Raw genomic sequence first — 20,519 nt, forward strand, 5'->3', positions numbered from 1 at the left:
TAACAGTAATATCTTTACTTGAAGACTGTATCTCAGAACCTCACAGTGTTGGCACATCTAAGCTGCTCAATACATATGTATTGAGTGGATGGAAGGATGCATTAACTAATGAAAAAAAAAATAATAACAAAGGGGAAATACCTGACTCCATGGAGTCACAATCTGCCTGGAAGATGAAGTGTCATAAACACCTAAATAGAGGTAAGTACAAAATGTGATGAGAGAAGAGGATGCATTCAGCTCAGGGAGAAAATGACAGAAGTTTGGAGCGCAGACATCCTCAAAGAAGCAGTGAATATTTTCTGATTTGAGTGCGATTTCTAAGTGAAATCATTCCCCTCTTTCTAGCCACCTCTATGACAAAAACATAAAGGACTCTTAAAAAGAGCTTCATATTTTAGAATAATGGCTTTTAAAAACAGCCATGAATAGATTATTCTACAATAAAACACAACAAAAACAAAAACAAACAAACCCCAGCCTTGATCATGTACACTAACAGCACTTAACTGCAAGTTGCTGTTGGCTGTAGCTACTGGTGCTTGCTTCTCTTCCCCGGCCCCAGGGACTGTGCACTCTTGGAAGACAGTGCTTTCCTGTCCTCGTTGGGGCCCAGAGTCCTGCCAGTCTATCTACTTGCTGAATTACATCTACTGTCTCTCATCCCTAGGAAGTTCCTGAAGATCCAGTTGCTTCTAAGGCAACGTTTCTCCTGCTCGCTGGGTTCACGCGGGAGGAAACGAAAGGAACAATTTGTTACTTGTGTCCTTACAGCTTTTACCGTTAATCCTGGGGATCCCTCACGCCGGCCCCCGCCTACCCAGCTCAGCCTTTACTAGCTCCCAGAGCAAGGCTCCGGTCTGCGGCCCGCAGAAATCCAGGGGCCAGGCGGAGTGCGGGCCGGCGGGGCTCTGGGAGCCAGGGGGCTCGCGGGTTCCAGGAAGCCGGAGCCGCGGGACCCAGCGTGCAGCCCCGCCCTGGGGGCGTCGCCGCCCGCGCCGGCCCCGCCCCGCCCCCGCGCCGCCGGCCCTCGCTTCCGACAGCTTTTCCACTCGCGTTCCCGCAAGCTGTCGTTTCGGTTTCTGGCTGGCGCTCGAGGACGCAGGGAGGGTCTGTGTGTAGGAGACTCCAGACTGTAGGCGCTGCCATGGCCCCTGTGCTTAGCAAGGACGCGCCGGACATCGAGGTACCGACCAGGCGCCGGCTCGCCCGGGGCGGGTGGGGGGCCGGCTGGTCTCAACCCCAGGCCTCCGTGGGGGCCGCGCCCGCGAGTGGGATACGCGGGAAACTTTGCCTCGGCTGGAGATCTGCGGGGGAGGCGGAGGATCGCGGAGCCAGGGCCCCGCGTGGGCAGGCGGGACAAGTGGAGGACTTTCCGTGACCGCAGGGTGTGCCTTTTGGTGGGATCTTCCTGTTTACTTCGCAGGCGATTTCAGAAAGCCTGTCTGGACCTGTCCTGAGCAGCAGTGGTTGAAGAAGCTCTGGAGTTCAGAGGGGTGGGCTATAGGGGACAGAAGTTCCTCTTTCCCATGCTTTCTGCCGGGTACCTACCATTTGCCCCTGTAAGTCCTTTTGGGACACCTGCCCACAGCCTCCAACTCCAGTAGCTGAATGCTGCTCTTTGCAAAGATGGAGTATGAAAGTAAAAACTCTTGTCAGCTTTGGCAGCCTCCCTTAGCTTTCGTATCCCTGTTTATGAAATAATTTAACATAGCGGAGAATGGAACAAAGTATTGAGAACATAAAAAATGCAGAGCCCTCCGAAGAACATAAATAAACTGTACTTTACTCTCAACAGTTTTTGATTTCCTTTTGCACTTCATTTCTGTAAAAATGTCACCTTTCTTTCTGTAAATAAGGTCCTATCTGAAATGACATGGCCTTTTCAATTGAATTCTTTCTAGTACCTTAATTTATGCCATGAGAAGAATTTAATTATAAATAGTGATTTTAGACATACTAAGCCAAGGCTAGCATTTCTAATCTGAGGCAAACTCCTTTTTCCTGTTTTGCTTTGTTTTGGGGTTTTTCCTTGAGTTTCTTACTCTGGTAGAATATTTGCGCTCTCTCTCTCTCTCTCTCTCTCTCTCTCTCTCTGTGTGTGTGTGTGTGTGTGTGTGTGTATGTGTTTAGAAATACAGTTTTCCTTTCCTCTATTCTTTTGGTGGCTTACATAAAAGTTTTAAACCACCTGTTTGCAGAGTAGCTGTTTTTGCCACATTTTGCCTCTGTCATTGATGAGAGAAACTTTTGTCCTCTTTTAGGAGGCAGATAGCAGCATTTACTCCTAACTCCATACCTTGATTTGAAAAATCCGTTTTGATAAAAAAAAGCCAAAGTATATTATGTTAACATCTTTAGTTAGTTTTCTTGTGATTTCTCTTGTGGGTTGTTTACTTTTTAAAAATTAATATGATTTATTTACTGAAATATTCATGTTTGTACAGGAGAAAAGATACCATATTTGATTTAGGTTATAGTCCTTTTTGGTCCTTGTGACTTTCATTTAATTCTTTTTTTTTAAAAAAAGCAAGTCAGATAGCAAATTTACAACAGCTTTCAGGCAGTACTGATTTCACAGTGTTATGTGTTTGATTTCTTTCTCAATATCTCTTCAAATTGCCTTTGAATTTAATTCTTGCCCACATTCTTCATAATAAAAAAGATGCTACTGAAATAGTAAATGTCCATTTTAATTTCATATGTTGTTTTATGCAAGAATGTTTAAGAAGTCTAAGCCATCCCACTGCACTCAGCCTAGTCTAATCTTAGTCTGTGGCCAGTTGGCCTGGTGGTACTTACAATCTGGAATGATGCTATTCAAACTCTTTGAGCTTTTGTGTTAATCAGTAACATCTTTTATCATGTACAATTCCTTACTTTCCCCTCAAAGTAATACCTATGATTCATGAGCTAAAATACCATGAAAGAGCATGAAATTAATCATTAAAATATAATGCAGTGAGGAAAAATACATTAAACCTAGGGGAATACACTGAAACATGGATATCTCAGTTAATCCTACTGGTTTACCAAAGTTCATTTTTGTGTTGAATCAGAATGAATCATAAGGCTGTTTTTTAAATCAAATCTTTTCTTTAACAAATTGACATCATTGTATAGAAATTTATCTGACCGTGATCATTGTTTTAGCCTTAAAGGAAAAGCAAGTACTCTTTTTAAAAATTGTTGGTATGACATAGATAGTAAATGTGATAACATTACATTGATAAAATACTTGATAAATGAAGAACAGAAAGTGATGGTGACAGAACACTCTAATGTTGGTTTAATTTTCCCTCTGAGCTACTTACAGAATTTCAGGTTGCATTGAAGCAGCCAAGAGGTATCTTTGTTTCTGAGGACAGAAATTATTGAAGTACACAAAGTCACTTTGTGTGCTTATTTTTAATCTTCTAAGCCTCAATCTAGTATCCCATCAGCATTGAAGGGTTAGGAAACAGGAGGGCGATCAGGTCAGTAAACTATAGACCTGAATATCCCTGGCTAGAATAGGTAAGGAAAGGGTGTGTTACTTGGTAATAAGACCTAGCTCATAGACCCAAAAGTTATTGTCCTTGTAGTAATCCTAGAAATTGCATGAGAAGTCAAGTCTTTCAGACACATTAATATGGTATAGAGCTTGGCCTCTGGAGCTAACTGTGGGGAATTGAGGTCTAGAGCCACCCCCTTTAGCCATGGGACCCTGGGTAAGTTACTAGCTATCTCTAAACTGCACATGCACAATCTACTAAGTAAGGAAAATAATAATAGGAAGGATAATAAACATGTCACAAGTTGGCAGCTTTATGTCAGCAAAAAGGGAAAATGATAAAAAAAAAAAAAACATAAAAAAATATTTTCCAGAAAGTCACTGCCAATGAGCTTGGCCTCCAGAACTAACTGCCTGGAATTGAGGTCTAGAGCCACCACCTTTAGCCATGTGACCCTGGGCAAGTTACTAGCTTCTCTAAACTGCCCTTGCGCAATCTGCTAAGTAAGGAAAATAATAATATGAAGGATAATAAATATGTCACAAGTTGGCAGCTTAATGTCAGCAAAAAGGGAAAATGATAAAAAAAATTAAAATATATTTTTGGGGAAGTCACTGCCAATGAAATGATTAGTACTTTAAAGTTCATTAACAAAAATAGCATATGCTTTTCAAAGTTATTTTGCTTTGTTGAGTAACTTTGGATATTATCTAAATTTTGTCAAGGATGACTTTTGACTACAAACTTTTCTGGGCAGGTTTCAAAGAAGGTGAGTATTGGACATTGGTCACTTTCCCTGACCTCAGCAGTAACTTCACTGTACTTCTTTATTTAGATTGAATTGCTGGGCAATATAATGTCAATATCTGTACACTTAAAATCAAATAAAAATGCTTTTCAAGACTCTACTTTTATTCCATATCTTGTTCACTTCCACTGACAAAGATAATTGAGAATAGACTATAAAAGTGTCTAACATGTCTGTATCTGCAACAAGCTTTTAATTCTGTGAATACTAGTAATTCTGGTATTTATAGCCAAACTTAAGTTTCTGCCTACCACACTACTGCCCCCACAATCATAAATCAAAGTTCATTTTTTGAATTCCCAAATAATTAATGTTAAAAGGTTATAAACAGTTCAGTTTTTTCCCGAGTCAGGGATTCTAGTCATTGTCCATAGAATCAAATACATGTTGAACCAAATAGACATGGCCCTGAGTTACTTATCCTTTGACTTCTATTTATTTGAGAAGGTAACTTAGAATTTTATGTATTTAATAGTTAATAAAATGAGGTTTAAAAATAGTGAATTTGGAAAATGGGAGCATAAGGGAATTGACTTAAAGAAAGTGAATTTTAAGGACCATTTGAAAAAAAGGAAAGGCATGGGTTATAAATTGGCAGAGATGGCAAAAAAAATATTTCAGAACATCCTTTATCATAATGCTTTTGACCATGAGGAGGGAGAAGGGTCATGGATCCAAAGGAGAACATGAGAGTTCAGTTTTTTAGTATCCATGGGTTATTTATTTATTGATCTAAATTTATACATTTTTAAAACTGAGTATGTAAGTAACAGTCCTTTCTCCTCTCCTTCCCTTTATCAGTTGAGTACTACAGATCTTGTGGCACTGCAGTCTTACTGTGTTATGGCTTTAAGGCTTTTTATTTCTTTAAAACTTGTTTTGTGAGTTTTAATTGTGGAACATGCGCTTGACCTCCAGACCGTACTTGATTTTACTTTAGAATTGTTTTCCCCTTTGTGAGGAGTTTATGGGGCAGTAAAATATGTGTCTGATTGTCTGATTTGAAGTCACTGATTCCACTGATAGCCCCTTAAATTTTAAGGAATTACACATTTCCAGGTTTCTGTTCTTGAGACTAAAAGGCTCAGGAGTCACTCCAGGTAAACTGGGCTGACTGGGCTGCACAAAATAACCACACAAGGGACACAAATGCCTTTTTCTTTGGGGTCTCTCTGATGGCTCCTCTGACCTTAAGGGTCTGCAGGAAGAGAGAGAGCACGAGCTGACCCCTTTTATTGAGGAGAAGCTATACAAATGAGGCAAGGGGTCAGATTTCAGGGGACTGAGTCTATTTCATGATGTCCAATGTCAGCAGGTTGACCAACACCTGGGTAGGCCACACCCAAGGGCACAGTAAGAGAAGGGGACACACATATAAGGCACTTCCATGGAAGATTCTATCCTAAACAGGGCAAGGGATTATATTACAAAGGAATAGGTGAGCATAGCTTCATGCATGGGGCTGTAGCAAGACACACCCATGCACGAGACACCAACCCTGGAACCCAAGAAAGGTGGGGAAAGCTCTGCCACATTTCTGTGACTGAGCGCCTCAGCACCCAGCTGGGGAGTGTGACTTAGTCACGTGCAAGATTGGTCTCCCACAACACATTTCTATAGTTGAACACGTTTATGTGTATTTCAGCATGATTTTTTAAAAAATTCTATTTCACAAGAATTCAGAGGATGAGTTTTAATAGTTTAATTAAAAACTATGAGATTAATGACAAAAGATGAACCTATCACTAGGGAGATTTTTTTAGATTGGCTCTGCTTAATCTCAATGATAGCAGATAGTGTTGACTGATTGCCTAATTGTAAAATGTACTGGAATTCAATAGCCACCTTTCTTAATATTTGACAGATAAATCCACATTTTGAAAGCTGAATATTAATGATAAGGAATTAATAAAATGCTAAGAAAATCTAGAATCACAATGCTGAGATAATTGGATGATCTTTAAGCAATCATATCTTTCTTTGTATCTATTTGAATTAAGCATTTTGCCAAACTTTATATGCAGGAAACAACACTAGGATTGGAACCCTCCAGTAAGGGGAGATGCCTGATCACTGTGAGAGAATTCTAAAGCACAAGTTAAGTTGCACGATTTGGAACACTAAGATGAAGAGACAATGAGACTGAGAAAAGATTGTCATAAAAATCATAACAAAGAAGATTTGATGAGAGGTTGGATTGAATCCAGGCTTCAGGATTGCTAAAGAGGTTGAAAAGTAGGATTGGCCAGTTTATTTTTCTGCCTCTTAGCTATATGATACAATGATAAATATGTCACAGAGAACTTGTGTCCCAAAAACTGTAGAGAAATTTTATTTATATTGTACCTTAATTAAAAATTAATTTAAAAAATGTTTAATAAGGCATTCATTGATTTTAAATTTATTTATAATCAGGGTTTTGATTTTCAAATGTGACATATGTTTACCTTCTGGATGTCATTTGCTCTCAGTCCTCCATATCAGGACAGAAGGTGTTTTTTTGGCCTTAAACATCAATAGTGTGGGTGTTCACAGATATCCTGGAGCCAATTATACTAGAGAGATAACTCTTAATAGGATTATGTATTTCCCAGGGTTTATAATTATTGCTGCTTTCATTGCTCTTAATTAAAATGTTACATTAGTAGATATGAAACATTTGCATATAACTTCTTTTTTAGGTGGTTCAACACAATTATCCATTATTGGTGTTAGAAACTAAAAACTTTTGTATGAAGTTGTTTATTTTGTATTTCACAAAATCAAGCTTCATTTCATGGTGTTTTAAAAAGCATCATATTAAAACAGATCTGGGTTCAAATCCTTGCTCTTTTATTTGTTTATCTGTGTAATTCTGGGCAGCTTTTTTTTTTTTTTTCATTTCTTCCTCTGTAAGTTGGACTTAATCTTATTAATTCACACATAATAGGATTAATTGGAGTCATATACATAAAATGCCCCAGATAGCATCTGTCACATAAAATAATGCTTTTAAAGTGGTAGTACTTACTTCAAACATTACTACATATAACATATGTATTAAATAAACATCAAATGGCTGAAATTCGTTCAGTTCTAGGAATTAATTAGCAGTATTGAAGCTTACCAATAGAATGTAGAATCTGTGAGATGGGGGGAGAATTAATGAATTTAAAAGAATTATGAGAAAAACTCATTATAGATTCATAAATGTTGCAGATACGTATTATGAAAAAGTTATTGAATTCTATTTTTTAACATTACAGGTGGGATGAAAGAGTTTCTAAAACTCAGGTTAAATTAGAGTCCCATTTTATTTTCTATTTCAAAATATAATTTTAATACCTATTGTATTTTCAGGCTTCTAGCATAAGCCTCAGGGAATACAAAGGAAGAAGCTTAGCTTCTGTCCACACAAGACTCCCTATATCTGCTAAATAGGGGAATCAGATTCCAATCCCCATCCCTAAGGTTTTTACTTTAGCATGCATATGGATTGATTCTTCAGTGTTTCTGAGACTAAATCAGGCTTAATGCATGGGTAAAAAAAATTATTTTTGGTCTTCTCATTGAAATTTTGAAGGGATTTTTCTGTAAAGAAATTCGTACACAATTTAAACAAACTGAGATAGTTTTAAACTAACTGTATGAATATTATCTTGTCTCTGAGGAAATTTATGAGCTTCAAGGAAAAGTTTTTTCCTAGACTTTTAAACATCTCTGAATACACTGCATTTGGTTATGAATAATTTTTAAATTCCTAGGACAGTGGGTTAGAGATCAGCCTATTTTGTATCAGGAAAAGGTAAAGGGTGCCCTCTTTGAAAAAGGATTCAGGTAGTAGACTTTTTATATTAATTATAACTGTTTTATTTTTTTGAAAATTTCAGTTTGGTTGTATAAGAGCATTCTTGCTATCCTCTACCTCTCTCACAATAATTAAAGAGACAATCTGTGTCTCTACCTCCCAGGTGCTTGGAAATTGATATTATGAGTGCTTATGAATGTCCCCTTGAGGCGCTCTTGACTGGGCCACTTTGAAGAAAAATCTCTTCATCAATAATTAAGCCCTGAGGGCCACTTCTCAGGGGACCCACACAAAATTACATGTCAACTCCAGGCCTGATTTATACAGATGGTGATCATGGATGAAGCCCTAACTGCACCCTCCCCTCCCCCATAATTCAATCTGGCCACTCTGCTGATCCCCCTACCCACCCCCACTGCTTTTTCTTTTCTCAGAAAACTTCATCCCCCAGTTTCCAACTCCTGTTACTTACCCAGGATTAACTCATCTAAGTATATTTTTATCTTTGTGAAATTCTTTAAAGGTGTTATGAAAAATTGGGTATAGTAGCGTGATAAAACTTTAAAAATATTAGTATGTCTGATGAAAGAGATATGTGAAAATTTTAAGCCAAACTGTGCAAAAGAATATGCATTTGCTAGTTGTTAATTAGAACAAGTATTCTAAGACAGGTGGCAGCTTGGGGATGGTTTCACTCTCCAAATGAGATCTGTTGCTCTCTGACCCTGTGGAAATCATTCAGCCACTTGTAAGGAGTTTGTTGATCCTTCAGCGAATTTGCTATTGATCAGTCTTTTAAAGATAGTTTCTTAATAAAATGTGGCAATAGTGAAATTGTTTGGAAATGTGTCTTGCTGTGTGATCATATCAAGGAAATGTAGAGATGGTCCTGCCATTTAGCTATTCCATTTACATGCTAGGTAGGATTTCATATACTATTTATACCATTATAGAATTTAATATACTTATTCATCTAATTTTTTAAACTTTCTTCATGACTGTCTACCTCTTCTTATTTATTTATTTTTTAGAGAATTTTTTAATATTTACTTTTTAGTTTTCGGTGGATACAACATCTTTATTTATTATTTAAAGAGAGAGATTTTTTAATATTTATTTTTTAGTTTTCGGTGGACATAACATCTTTATTTTATTTTTATGTGATGCTGAGGATCGAACCAGCGCCCTACACATGCCAGGAGGGCGTGCTACCGCTTGAGCCACATCCCCAGCCCCTCTTTTTATTTTTAATGAAATAAGTGAGCCAAATCTGAGTACACAGAGAAAATCCAGTTCTACCTTATATGACTGGAGTTCTTTGTGAGAATGATCTGAAATTATAATGCTGTCTTTAACTAGAATTTAAGGGAGGAAATTTTAAAAAGGAGGTAGAACTCTTAGCTAGTTTCTCTGGTGTTTTCCTTGGTGATGATCTCCTTTGGAAACCAGAGGATAAGCAGTGGGAATCCTGGCCCCAGTGGGGAAGACATTACCTTTCTCTGACTCCTTGTACCACAGTGACCTGAACGCTTTGGAAGCCTTCTTACATGCCAAGTATTCGTTAGTGCTGGGATAAAAAATTTGAAATCTACCATAATTCAAAGACGAAAGCATTTAGTTCTCTTCACAGATCCCTAGCAGTAAGAAATGACAACTTTTATGGCAAAATGCTCTTTTCTGTGCATCAACTTTTATTAAATTTGTTTTGCATTTTTTGATTTAATTTTTAAATTACTTTCCAAGATCATAAAGTACTGTGTTGGAAGTACACTTGAGATGGTTGGCTTCAACGCATATACTGCATTTAGGTTCTTCACTTGTCACTTACACTTCAACTGATTTAAGCATTTTATAAAAGATGATTTTTAAAAAGGAAATGGGGTCATTCTTGGGTGCAAAGACAGAGAGAGGAAATGGAATCAGTTACCCATTTACTTCATTGTCCCCCACTGATTCTGTGTTTCAGAACACCAGGACATTTGAATATAGTTTTCTGTTACGTGTGTGTGACTTAACTTTGAATCAGTGCTGACTTAACACTTGTTAGGGTTTGGATCTGAGGTGTCCCTGAAAAGCTCACGTGTGAGACAATGCAAGAAGGTTTGGGGGAAAGATAATTTTGGGTTATAGCCTTAACCTATCAGTAAATTGTTCCCTGATGGGATTAACTGGTGACTAGAGGCAGTTGGGTTGTGGCTGGAGGAAGTGGCTCTTTGCAGGTTGGCTTTGGGGTATATATTTGTATGTGGCAAGTGGAGACTTCTCTCCTTGATCACCATGTGAGCTGTTTCCCTCTGTCACACTCTTCTGCCATGATGTTCTCCTAGGAATGGAGCTGGCCTTATGTGGACTAAAACCTCTGAAACCATGAGCCCTCAAATAAACTTTCCTCCCCTAAAATTGTCTGGTCAGATCTGTTAGTCACAGTGGTGAAAAAGCTGGCTAAAACAACCCTTCTTTCTAGATTATAGTTTCACCTTGTATGATTCCTTATTTTTTTTCTGCCCTGAAAGAATAGGAAGAGTATGATTGGGCCTCAGGTTCTTCTTGAATAGGTAACTTTTATGTTATCTTGAATGGATAACTGTAGCACTAACTGCAGCTGGGTCATGTGACCAAAGAAGGAGACTTTCATTTTGTCCCAGCCTCTCCAGCTCCAGGACTAAACTACTCTGGCAGACCATATTTTAGGCTGCCTGCCTTAGCAGTATGAGTGATGAGTGCTCACATACCAGCTTGTGTATGTATAGTTTTTTTCTTCTTAGTACTCAGGAAGAAGAAAGGATCTGTGAGTTTAAATGCTTTTTACTAACATTTTTATCACAATGAGAAATATAAGAAGCCAAAACATTTCTCTGTCTTGGATGTGTTAACCAAAATAATTCTGAATTCATACTACATTTTAAAGCTAAGTTTAAATGTAACCGGAACTCCAAAACATTGCCATGCTTAAGCCTCTGTTTTGAAAAAGATTAAAAAATTTTGCAGAGGTAAATTCTTTTTTTTTTTTTTTTTTTAAAGAGAGAGAGAGGTAGAGAGAGGTAGAGACAGAGAGAATTTCAATATTTATTTTTTAGTTCTTGGCGGACACAACATCTTTGTTTGTATGTGGTGCTGAGGATCGAACCCAGGCTGCACGCATGCCAGGCGAGCGCGCTACCACTTGAGCCACATCCCCAGCCCCAGAGGTAAATTCTTATATGGTTTATGAACATTACTGCCCATCATTTCCTCTATTTCAAAACTAGACTGCTTTAAAATATTCTTTATATTCTTCTTAAGACCATATTGTTATAATAGATACTTAGGAGGGAATTTATCAATGGTAGGCATGAATATCTTAAGGATCTGAAATATTTTCAAGTTTTCCAGATAATAATACAACCCATGTATGTGGCAGCTAGCATGGGTGAATGTATATAAAATTATATCCTTTCTAGTGTTAGTAATTGTTTTTATTTTTAATTAGGTGAAAGTTTCCTGTCTGCTTAATTTGAGTGATTAAGTTTCGGGAAATTTGAACATTTTTTCCATATTCTTAAATAGAAATATTCCCAGACTTTAATTAAATATTAATGAATAATAAAATCACAACAAAATTAATGCTATTATAGAAACATGCAGTTTACTCAAACTAACCTTATATAAATTCAGAACTAATAGTAGACTAGTAGACTTGATCCATTGTTAATATTTATTGATACCGAGTAGTGGCTCATTCTAATTTACTTTAATTGGAATGAAGGGCAGCATAGATTGGTGGTTAAGTATGCAGGTTCTGGAACCAAGGTGTTTATGTCCTACCTTTGCCTCTTAGAAATTCTAATTTTGGCAAATAAATGTTTATTTACTCATCTGTAAAGTGGGGATTAATAATAATACCTAAATAAGTATTGTTATATGGTTGAAGGAAATACTATACATTCATAATTTTCAGTAGTTCTAACACATGGCAAATATGTTATTAGTGCTAGATATTAAAATTTTAATAATGACTATCATTGTTTAGATTTCAGGGTTCTTTTTATCTCTTTGGAAAATTTTAAATCTTTTTTAAAAAATATTTTAAAAATTGTAGATGGACACAATACCTTTATTTTATTTGTTTATTTTTATGTGGTGCCAGGGATCGAACACAGTGCCTCACGCATGCTAGGCAAGCTCTGTACCACTGAGCTACAGTCCCGTTCCAAGTATAGGGATTTACTGTCTCCTTTTTCTTTTGTTTATTCAAAAATATTTATTAATTTATTTCTGTTTGTAAGAAAATTGTATTACAGTAGAGGAACAAGAGACAGTAGAATTTTAAGAATGTTTTTAATATACATAAATACACGCACACAGATACATATATATTTTGACTGGGGATTGAACTCATGGACATTTTACCACTGAACTATATTCCCATGTCTTTTTGTTTTTTATTTTGAGACAGGGTCTTGCTAAATTATTGAGGCTGGCCTCCAACTTTTGATCTTCTTGCCTCAGACTCTCATGTTGGTTGTATTATAGGTATGGAATTATAGGTGTAAGCCACCATAGCAAGTGAGCCTCCTTCATATATGTTAGAGAAGGCCTCCCTGAGAAGTTGACATTTAAACTGAAATTGAAAGATAATAAGGAGTCTGCAAAGACTTTTAAGTTTTGAATATTGAAGCATTTTGAATTTTGGACTTTTGGCTTTAGGATGCTTACCTGGTAAAATTTATGAAAATCTTGAATCCCAAAACCTCGGAAATCTGAAATGCTTCTCATCCTAAGCATTTCAAGTAAGGGATACTCAACCTTATATATTTTTGTAAAGCTTAAGTTACCAACAACATATGTTATACCTTCCTTGAATCTCATATGTAATTGCTAAGTACTTGCTACATGATAGCCACTACATTAGATAATGTCCGGGGGTGGGGGGGATGGGGGGATCTGACTGGAAAGATAAATGCGTCTTTCCTAAAGGAGCTTATGATGCAGAACAGCAGATGAGGAAAATTAGCAAAAAACTATAAATCAAGACAAAATAAGTGCTTGGGGTGATGGCATAGAATTGTGTTACTAGGATTAAAGTAGACATGTTTTAAATTCACATTCACACACCTTAATGATTTAGTTTTACATGGTTATTTTGGTTATATTTGATAAGTTATAGTTAAGGAATTCATGTAAGTTTTGTTACAACCTCACTCCACCTTTGCTTCAGTATGCAGTAATTCAGGGGCCAAAACACGACTTAGGGCATCCTTGTCCAGGGGTGGGTAGAGGAGGGCTGTCTTGGCTGAAATGGACCAGTTATAAGACAGTGCAGTACAGTAGCTGGCAGAGTTGGACTTCACAGGGTTGACTGTGGATATGCATTCAAGGCATGTTTTTTTTTTATTTCCCTTCATACCCTGCTTAGGAGCATGTTTCCATTCTTAAGAAGATGTATCTGTTTCAGAAATTGTGAAACCAAGGACATAGAAAGGTTAAATGGTTTGATTAAAGTCAGTAGTGAATTGAAAACTAAAATCTATGAATATGAGCTCAATATTATGTTGCTGTTTATTCAGACATTAAAATACATGATATGAAAATTAGGAATCAGAAGTATATAAGTGGGAAGTCCTTCAAAAGCTACCTCATTTTTTCTGACTGTATGCATTCACAGAATTTCTCAATAGGATGTTTAATATTCGGTTCTTCAAGGAGCCCTTCACATGTGTAAATGAAGCAAGGTATGAATGGCTTTTAATCCAGGCCAGATGGTTGCAGTGGAGGGAGCTGAAGTGACACCATCAATCACTTCTCAACATGATGTCAGCTGACCGCTTCACCCTCTACCAGGCTACTTTGACCTCTGACAGGACAATATCTGTATTTGTTGGAGAGATTAAGAGAAAGAAATAGGCAAAATGGACTGCCGGACTTGAATTTGTTTTTGAATTCTGCTTTTCTTTTTCTTCTTTAATGTCTGTATACAGTTGGACATGTGTTATAAAACTTTGATTCACTGGGGACTTAGAATGAAATGAATTTTTCTTTTCCTCCTACTTTATGACAACAATGATGTCACCTGTCCAGAAAGCCAATTCATATTTGAGGACTAAAAAAATGTAATTACAAGGATGTAATTGAAGGTTAATTTATATTAGCCTAACCCTTGCCCCTTTTGCATCTTTAGGCCTGTATAATTTTGAACTAATTATGCTATGCTGGATTTTTAGGTATGCATATTAGGTAATTATAATTTGCACTATAGTTTTCAAAAAAGAACACTTTGTGTAATTCTCAGTTACCCTGAAAATGAAATAAATCCAGAACCTATGCAATTGTTTAGTCAATTCTAAAATATAATATATTTCCATAAAACCTATGGCTTAAAAATACATGCACTTGGGTTTGATAAGTTTTATCCTTTTGTGTAAACTTTCCTGGGGAAATTAAATGATGTTGCCTATGATAACATAAATTATCAAGCCGTATCTCAAGATCAGCAGTGTCTTTGAATACCCATGGCAACCACTTTGGATTGATATGAGCTTTGAGTTTGAACTGTAGGGGAGTAGTAATAAGCCCTAATAGGTTCTTAGTTGGATTGGACCCCTGTTATGAAAGATTAACAAGAGAAAAACAGAAGTTTATTAATGTGCACATTTCAGACATACTTGGGAGATGCCCAGAGGAGGAGTAGATTTTCAGGAGGTGGCTTTGAATTCTAGCTTACATAGCATCTTCAACAATGAACAGTACATTTTTAGAAAAGTGATAAGACAAAGGAAGAGGACTTTGAGTCTCTCTGGGTGGCATCTTCAAGGGAAGGCAAATGAATGGCAGTTAAAGGCTAGTAGATCTTGTTAATGTAAATTCCTTTAATATCAATGTCACAATGAGGAGGACCACAGCTCTCTTCAGTGGTTAATTTTGTTCTCCCTGGTAGAGGGAGGCTGGATATCTGTTGTCTGTGTAAATCTATGTCCTGCTTTTTGGCAAATGGAGGGCAGCCAGCTCTTCTGTATCCATTTCTTCTTAGTTGTCTTCAGCTCAGCAGTTCTTCATATTTGGGAAGGCTTATTATGATCTTCTACACTCCCATTAACCCTAAAGCGTTGTCACTGAAATGTTATGATTACCTTGATGCCCAGTGGGTCCTGTGGAGTAGTCCTGATACTGATATTGGTAGTGATATTGATTATCCTTTGAAAAAATGTTTATACATTTGAATAATGTAAGTTCTCTGAAGGCTTATAGAATATATGGATCTATGTAGTCATGGGAAGTACCTTTTTTTTAAACACCAGGAAGTTATTATAGTTACAGATTGAAATGGAGAATAATAGGTGATTGTTTCCTAGTGGTGTGCCCCATTTAACAAGTGTCACAAAAGGTAAACGGTTCTCTTAATATGCATTTAAACAAAATATTCAATGAATAAAGTAATAAATCTTACTAGAAGTTAAATGCTACTAATATGAAAATACTACTTGTTACACAACAACATAATTCTGCTTGAATTTATGTTCAGTATGAATGTAAAATGACAGTTGAAATATAAGAAGCTTCATATTGAAGGTAATGGTATTAATTTACTCATCTTTGAGATGAAGAGTATTTCAGTGGTAATGGCAAACTTTCAATGCTTAAACAATTATTTTAAATATAGGGATCATCTGATCTTTCCTGTGGAAATGAAAGAAATCTAGTTTTACTCAACAAATCTGGAACTCTGAACTTATGCTGTATTCTGCCTCTCACATTTTGGCACCAGGGGTTCTTAATTATTAAGCCATATGCCCAGCCCTTTTTTTAAAATTTTGAGACAGGGTGTTACTAAATTGCTGAGGCTGGCCTTGAACTTGTGATCTCCTGCCTTAGCCTCCTGAACTCCAGAGATTACAGATGTATTCTTTTGTGTTTGGCTCACTTGTCTTTATTATTAATATACTTCTGATTCTAGCTCTTATTCTACTTTTATATGTAACTTCCTAACAAAAAATAAGGTAGTAGGCAATATTAAATAGTGGCTAGTTAAAAATATTTAGGGAACTTCTTTGTAGTAATATATTTATAAGTTTGTGTGTTGTGATGAAGTCAGGAGGCTTGGTTCTAATCTTGACTTCTGCCTTTAACTGGGTTGTGTTTTTGACCTTAGTAATTCCATCTGTAAATGGAAATCCCTATGGCTTCTATACTTTAAGAAAATACAGTTCAATTTATTGTAAGCCTCATTTATATTATACCCTATACAAGTTACTAGAGATACTGAGATGAGTAATAGCCAGTTATTATATTCAATAAGCTTAAATTTAGTGGGGTATATAGGCACATATACATAATATTTTAGATAGTGTAGATTTCAATTGAAATGCAAGAAATTGAGAGTCTAATAATATACATAAAAGTTTTCATAAGTTGGTAAATGTTAAACATGGAAGTTATTTTATAATGGAAGTAGTATTACTTGACATTTCTGAGTTGTAAACTATATTTTTGGTACCAGAGCATCTGTGATTTTTTTTTTCACAATTAAGAATAACTGTTGGCTTTTTAGATAAGATGCCTGGACTTAATTCAAATCCAACAATTAAAAGGCATGGGAAACAAGCTATATTTCACTGTCAAATTTTTTTAGCCTATATGTCATTTGTAAGATGACAGCAATATTTAAGTGATGTGCCAAAAATCTGAACATTTGTTCCTGAGGCAGTTCCTATCCCAACTTGTACTTTCTGTGATTATCATTCCCCATATAATCATAAATGGTTGACATGAGAGGTACATTTACATTTCTGTCTTTTCACAACTTATATTGTTTTCAAGTGCTACTAGAGCTTCGTTAACAATATTTTTTGAGATTTGCTTCTTACTCTTTATTTCATCCAACAACAGATGACTAATGTATACCAGGAACTTTTGTAGATACTGTGGCTAATAGACAGATGGTAGAATTTTCTGTAAGTCAGATTTCTCTCAGGTTTTATTGACATAGTTATCTGCACCATTGGAAAACGGATTTCAATATTTACAATGCATGTACAGCAATCCTTGAATTTCATGCTAAAAATATGAAAAAGCTAACATTATTGCTGCCCATAAAGGCGGGAGAGTAGTAATTAATACTATAGCCACTAAAGTCAGGTATGTAAGTTAGAATTTCTGTCACTTCTTGGACGAGTTACTCAGTTTCATTGTGATTTTGTTCCTCATCTGCAAACTGGCAATAATAATAATACAGTGCTATCAAGGGATTTTTGTGAGGATGATAACAGTTCTCACTTGAAAACGATTTAGTGAAGTACCTGGCTTACTGTAAAACCTCATTCAGTATCATATTATAAACAGTGGACTAACGCAAGAATGTTAGAAAAAAAATTTTTTTTCCAAGTAAGAGATACAATATTTTGAGAAAAAGAGTTTAGCTGTTTTCTTTTTGAATTATATATTAGATTGAGAACAAGTCCTAAAATTAAGTCAAAATAATATTGATAGAGACTGAGTGTTTTGCATGCCATATCTTGGGAGCCCAGATTTGTCTTATCTCCCACAGCCCAATAAGGGAGGACTTAGTAAAGAATAAAGATGGGTGGGAAAGGAGTTCTGTGCAGAGGATGGTTATGGAAGGTTTCCAAAAAATGTTTGCAAAGGAGCATTGGTAAATTTTTATTTTTATCATTGTGTTATTTGTAAAAAATTTGTGTCAGACCAAATGGAGAAACCTATTATTAGTCAATCATGGAGATTTAAATGAATCATTCCCCTAACCCCATGCTAGCAAAACAAAATTTCCATTTATCATTTTTTTGAAATGAGTAATTTTTGGTTTAGGATTTTTGACATCTTGATGAATTTCAAGAAAATACTACCTTATGCTGATGTGATTTCCCATTTGTCTTTTAATACATAAGCCAAATGCTTTTATTTTGAAGTTCATATGCACCCTTTTTCTGGATATTTTAACTTGTTGTTTGAACTGTTAGTGCTTCCTACACCTAGTTAGCTACCAAAGAAGCACACTAAGGACCAAGTTATGAGGCATAATATAGAAAAATTAATAGAAGTAATTTAAATAAGTTACTCAGAATTCTGAGGTAGGATGATGGCAAGTTTAAGACCAGCCTGGGCAACTTAGTGAGAATCTCTCTTAAAATAAAACTTAAAAATGGCCTGGGAATGTAGCTTAGTGGTAGAGCACTTGCTTAACATGCAGGAGGCCCTGGATTCAATCCCCAGTACTACAAATTAAAAAAAAGTGGCTTTAATAAGATAATTTATTTTTTACCAGTTAAAATAAGTCTAGAGATAAATTCTATAGGGCATGTAAAATATTTTTGTCAATAGGTTTCTCTTTTTGCACTTGATATCTTTAAGTTCAGGTTCACTTGTTCAAGTTGGAAGCTAGAATTCCAGGAGGAGGGAGGGAGAGCAAAAAAATAGTGTGTCCCTTCCTTTAATGAGACTCCTTAAAATACCATCACTTCCAAATATATCTTATTGGCTGATTTATAGTCTCCAGCTTAGAACGATGGCCCTCTCAAAAATTATAGGGACTTGCTAATAGGGAAGAAGGGTGGAAAGGATGCTCAGGCAAAGATTCACAAAATATGTCAAATATATTTGTTAAACTGACTCCCAGTAACCATCCACAGAGAATCACCAGGTGTGTGGAGGGATCTCAGGTACAATGTTCTGATACCGCTGTTTCAAAAAAGAGTATCTGTGTTAATCTTTTCTATTTTAAGGCTCATGATTCCAAAATCAAATGAAAATCTTTAATACCTTCATATAAGATTCATAAATAAAAGTGAATGGATGGGGCTGGGGTTGTGGCTTGCCTAGCACATGCAAGGCCCTGGGTTTAATCCTCAGCACCACATAAAAATAAATAAAACAAAGGTATTAAAAATAATAATAAAAAAGTGAATGGAGAAATATAGCATTCCAAACACTTTTCTGTATATTTGGCATGGGACTTTACAAAATTAAGCCATGTGGAAGGGAGTACCCACTGAATTGTGATACCTTTACTCTACTTCTCAGTACTCTAGGTGGGAGAGTAGGTAATGTGTTTACATTTTGTTATGAGCCCAAGGCCACCCTCAGGTTCACCAATTCACTATATATATACTCTGTTTACTTAGAGTTTGTTATATCATTATTACAATTCATTATGATAAAAGGATAGATTAAAATAAAAAAGGGATAAGGCACATAGGTCAAAGGCCAGTGAAAACCTGCCACAAGTTTCCAGGAAATACTGAACCTCCTGAGAAATAACTTGTAATGACATGGTGTGAAGTGTTACTAAACAGGGGAGCTCATCCAAGCCTTGTTGTCATGTAAGCATACAATGCTGTGTGCATTTCATTTGGCTATGAGAACTCTTCCAAACTCAAGAAATTATGATGATAAACTTATAAAATCTGGTGGAAAGAATGTCCATGAGATAACACAACTTTTATAATTGTCAAGTTTCAATTAGAATAATCTAGAAAACAGGGCTAAAACATTCAGCAATCACATCATTCCAAACTATTAAAATGAAGGCAGGGAATGAGGGGATGTAACTCAATAATAGATTGCTTACATAGCAGGTGTGAGGCCCTGGATTCAATCCCCAGCACCACAAAAACTTATTCACTTCTTTGGAGCTCACCACTGTGCTGATCTTCTTTTTCCCATCCGTTGCTCTCAACAGACACTTGTTGTCTGAGGGCTTAACGCCTTCCACAGAATCCTTCCTCCATGTGGGTTTAGTTCAACCATCATACTTCTTCAAGGTGATGTACACTCTGCCCCAGAACTGACACTTCTGGAAGAGCCTGGTCAGCTCTGTCAGGAATTGCTCGCTCTCCAGGAGCACCATCGCAGCGCTCCTGGATGCTCCTGGCCAACATAAGCATCCAAGTGTACCCTTTTCTACACACATTTCTACCTGAAACTATAAAAAGGAAGCAATGTATCTAAAGCAATTGTTTTTGAGACACTGGCTATCTGGCAAAAAGACAGTGATCTTTGCGAAATGGAGAACAAATGAGTGTAGCCTGGATTTTCCCTAGCTTACTTAAGGGAGTTTATAAGCTGCAGTTCATAAAGTCTGGTGGATTTCCTCAATTGAGGAGACAGAGATGAGAGTTCAGGGAGACTAAACCAGCTGGACTTTTTGAATAGAATAACACAGAGTGATTCCGAGAAACTTGGAAATCTGTGGACATACTCCTACTCCTTAGTACTCCACAGATTGATGATCAGTGCACGACTGCATAAAGAAACATCTAAGAGAGCTAGAAAGAACAGTACCTGACACGGGGTCTAAGAATAGTGCCTGATCCCACCACCCAGCCTGAAGAACACCATGAGTCACAGGACATTGGGTTCTATGAATGAAAAGCACCAGAAGTTTCTTTTCTCAGTAGTGAGAAACAATTAGACCCAAAGCAGATGCTGTTCAAGTCTCATT

The 20,519-nt window shown here is 36.6% G+C and overlaps 1 protein-coding gene across 1 annotated transcript in view; it reads left to right on the forward strand.

The window, feature by feature from the left end:
• The first annotated feature begins 1,028 nt into the window (after positions 1–1,028).
• The window catches only part of Dpyd (dihydropyrimidine dehydrogenase), a 798,303-nt gene continuing 778,812 nt past the window's right edge, over positions 1,029–20,519 (forward strand). The window contains exon 1 of the mRNA XM_076863439.1: positions 1,029–1,186. Coding sequence (XP_076719554.1) covers positions 1,148–1,186 — 39 coding nt within the window. The 5' untranslated portion in view covers positions 1,029–1,147. The remainder of the gene's footprint in view (positions 1,187–20,519) is intronic.

Source organism: Callospermophilus lateralis, chromosome 7 (genome assembly GCF_048772815.1).
Source record: "Callospermophilus lateralis isolate mCalLat2 chromosome 7, mCalLat2.hap1, whole genome shotgun sequence".
In the NCBI taxonomy this organism is placed as follows: Eukaryota; Metazoa; Chordata; class Mammalia; order Rodentia; family Sciuridae; genus Callospermophilus; species Callospermophilus lateralis.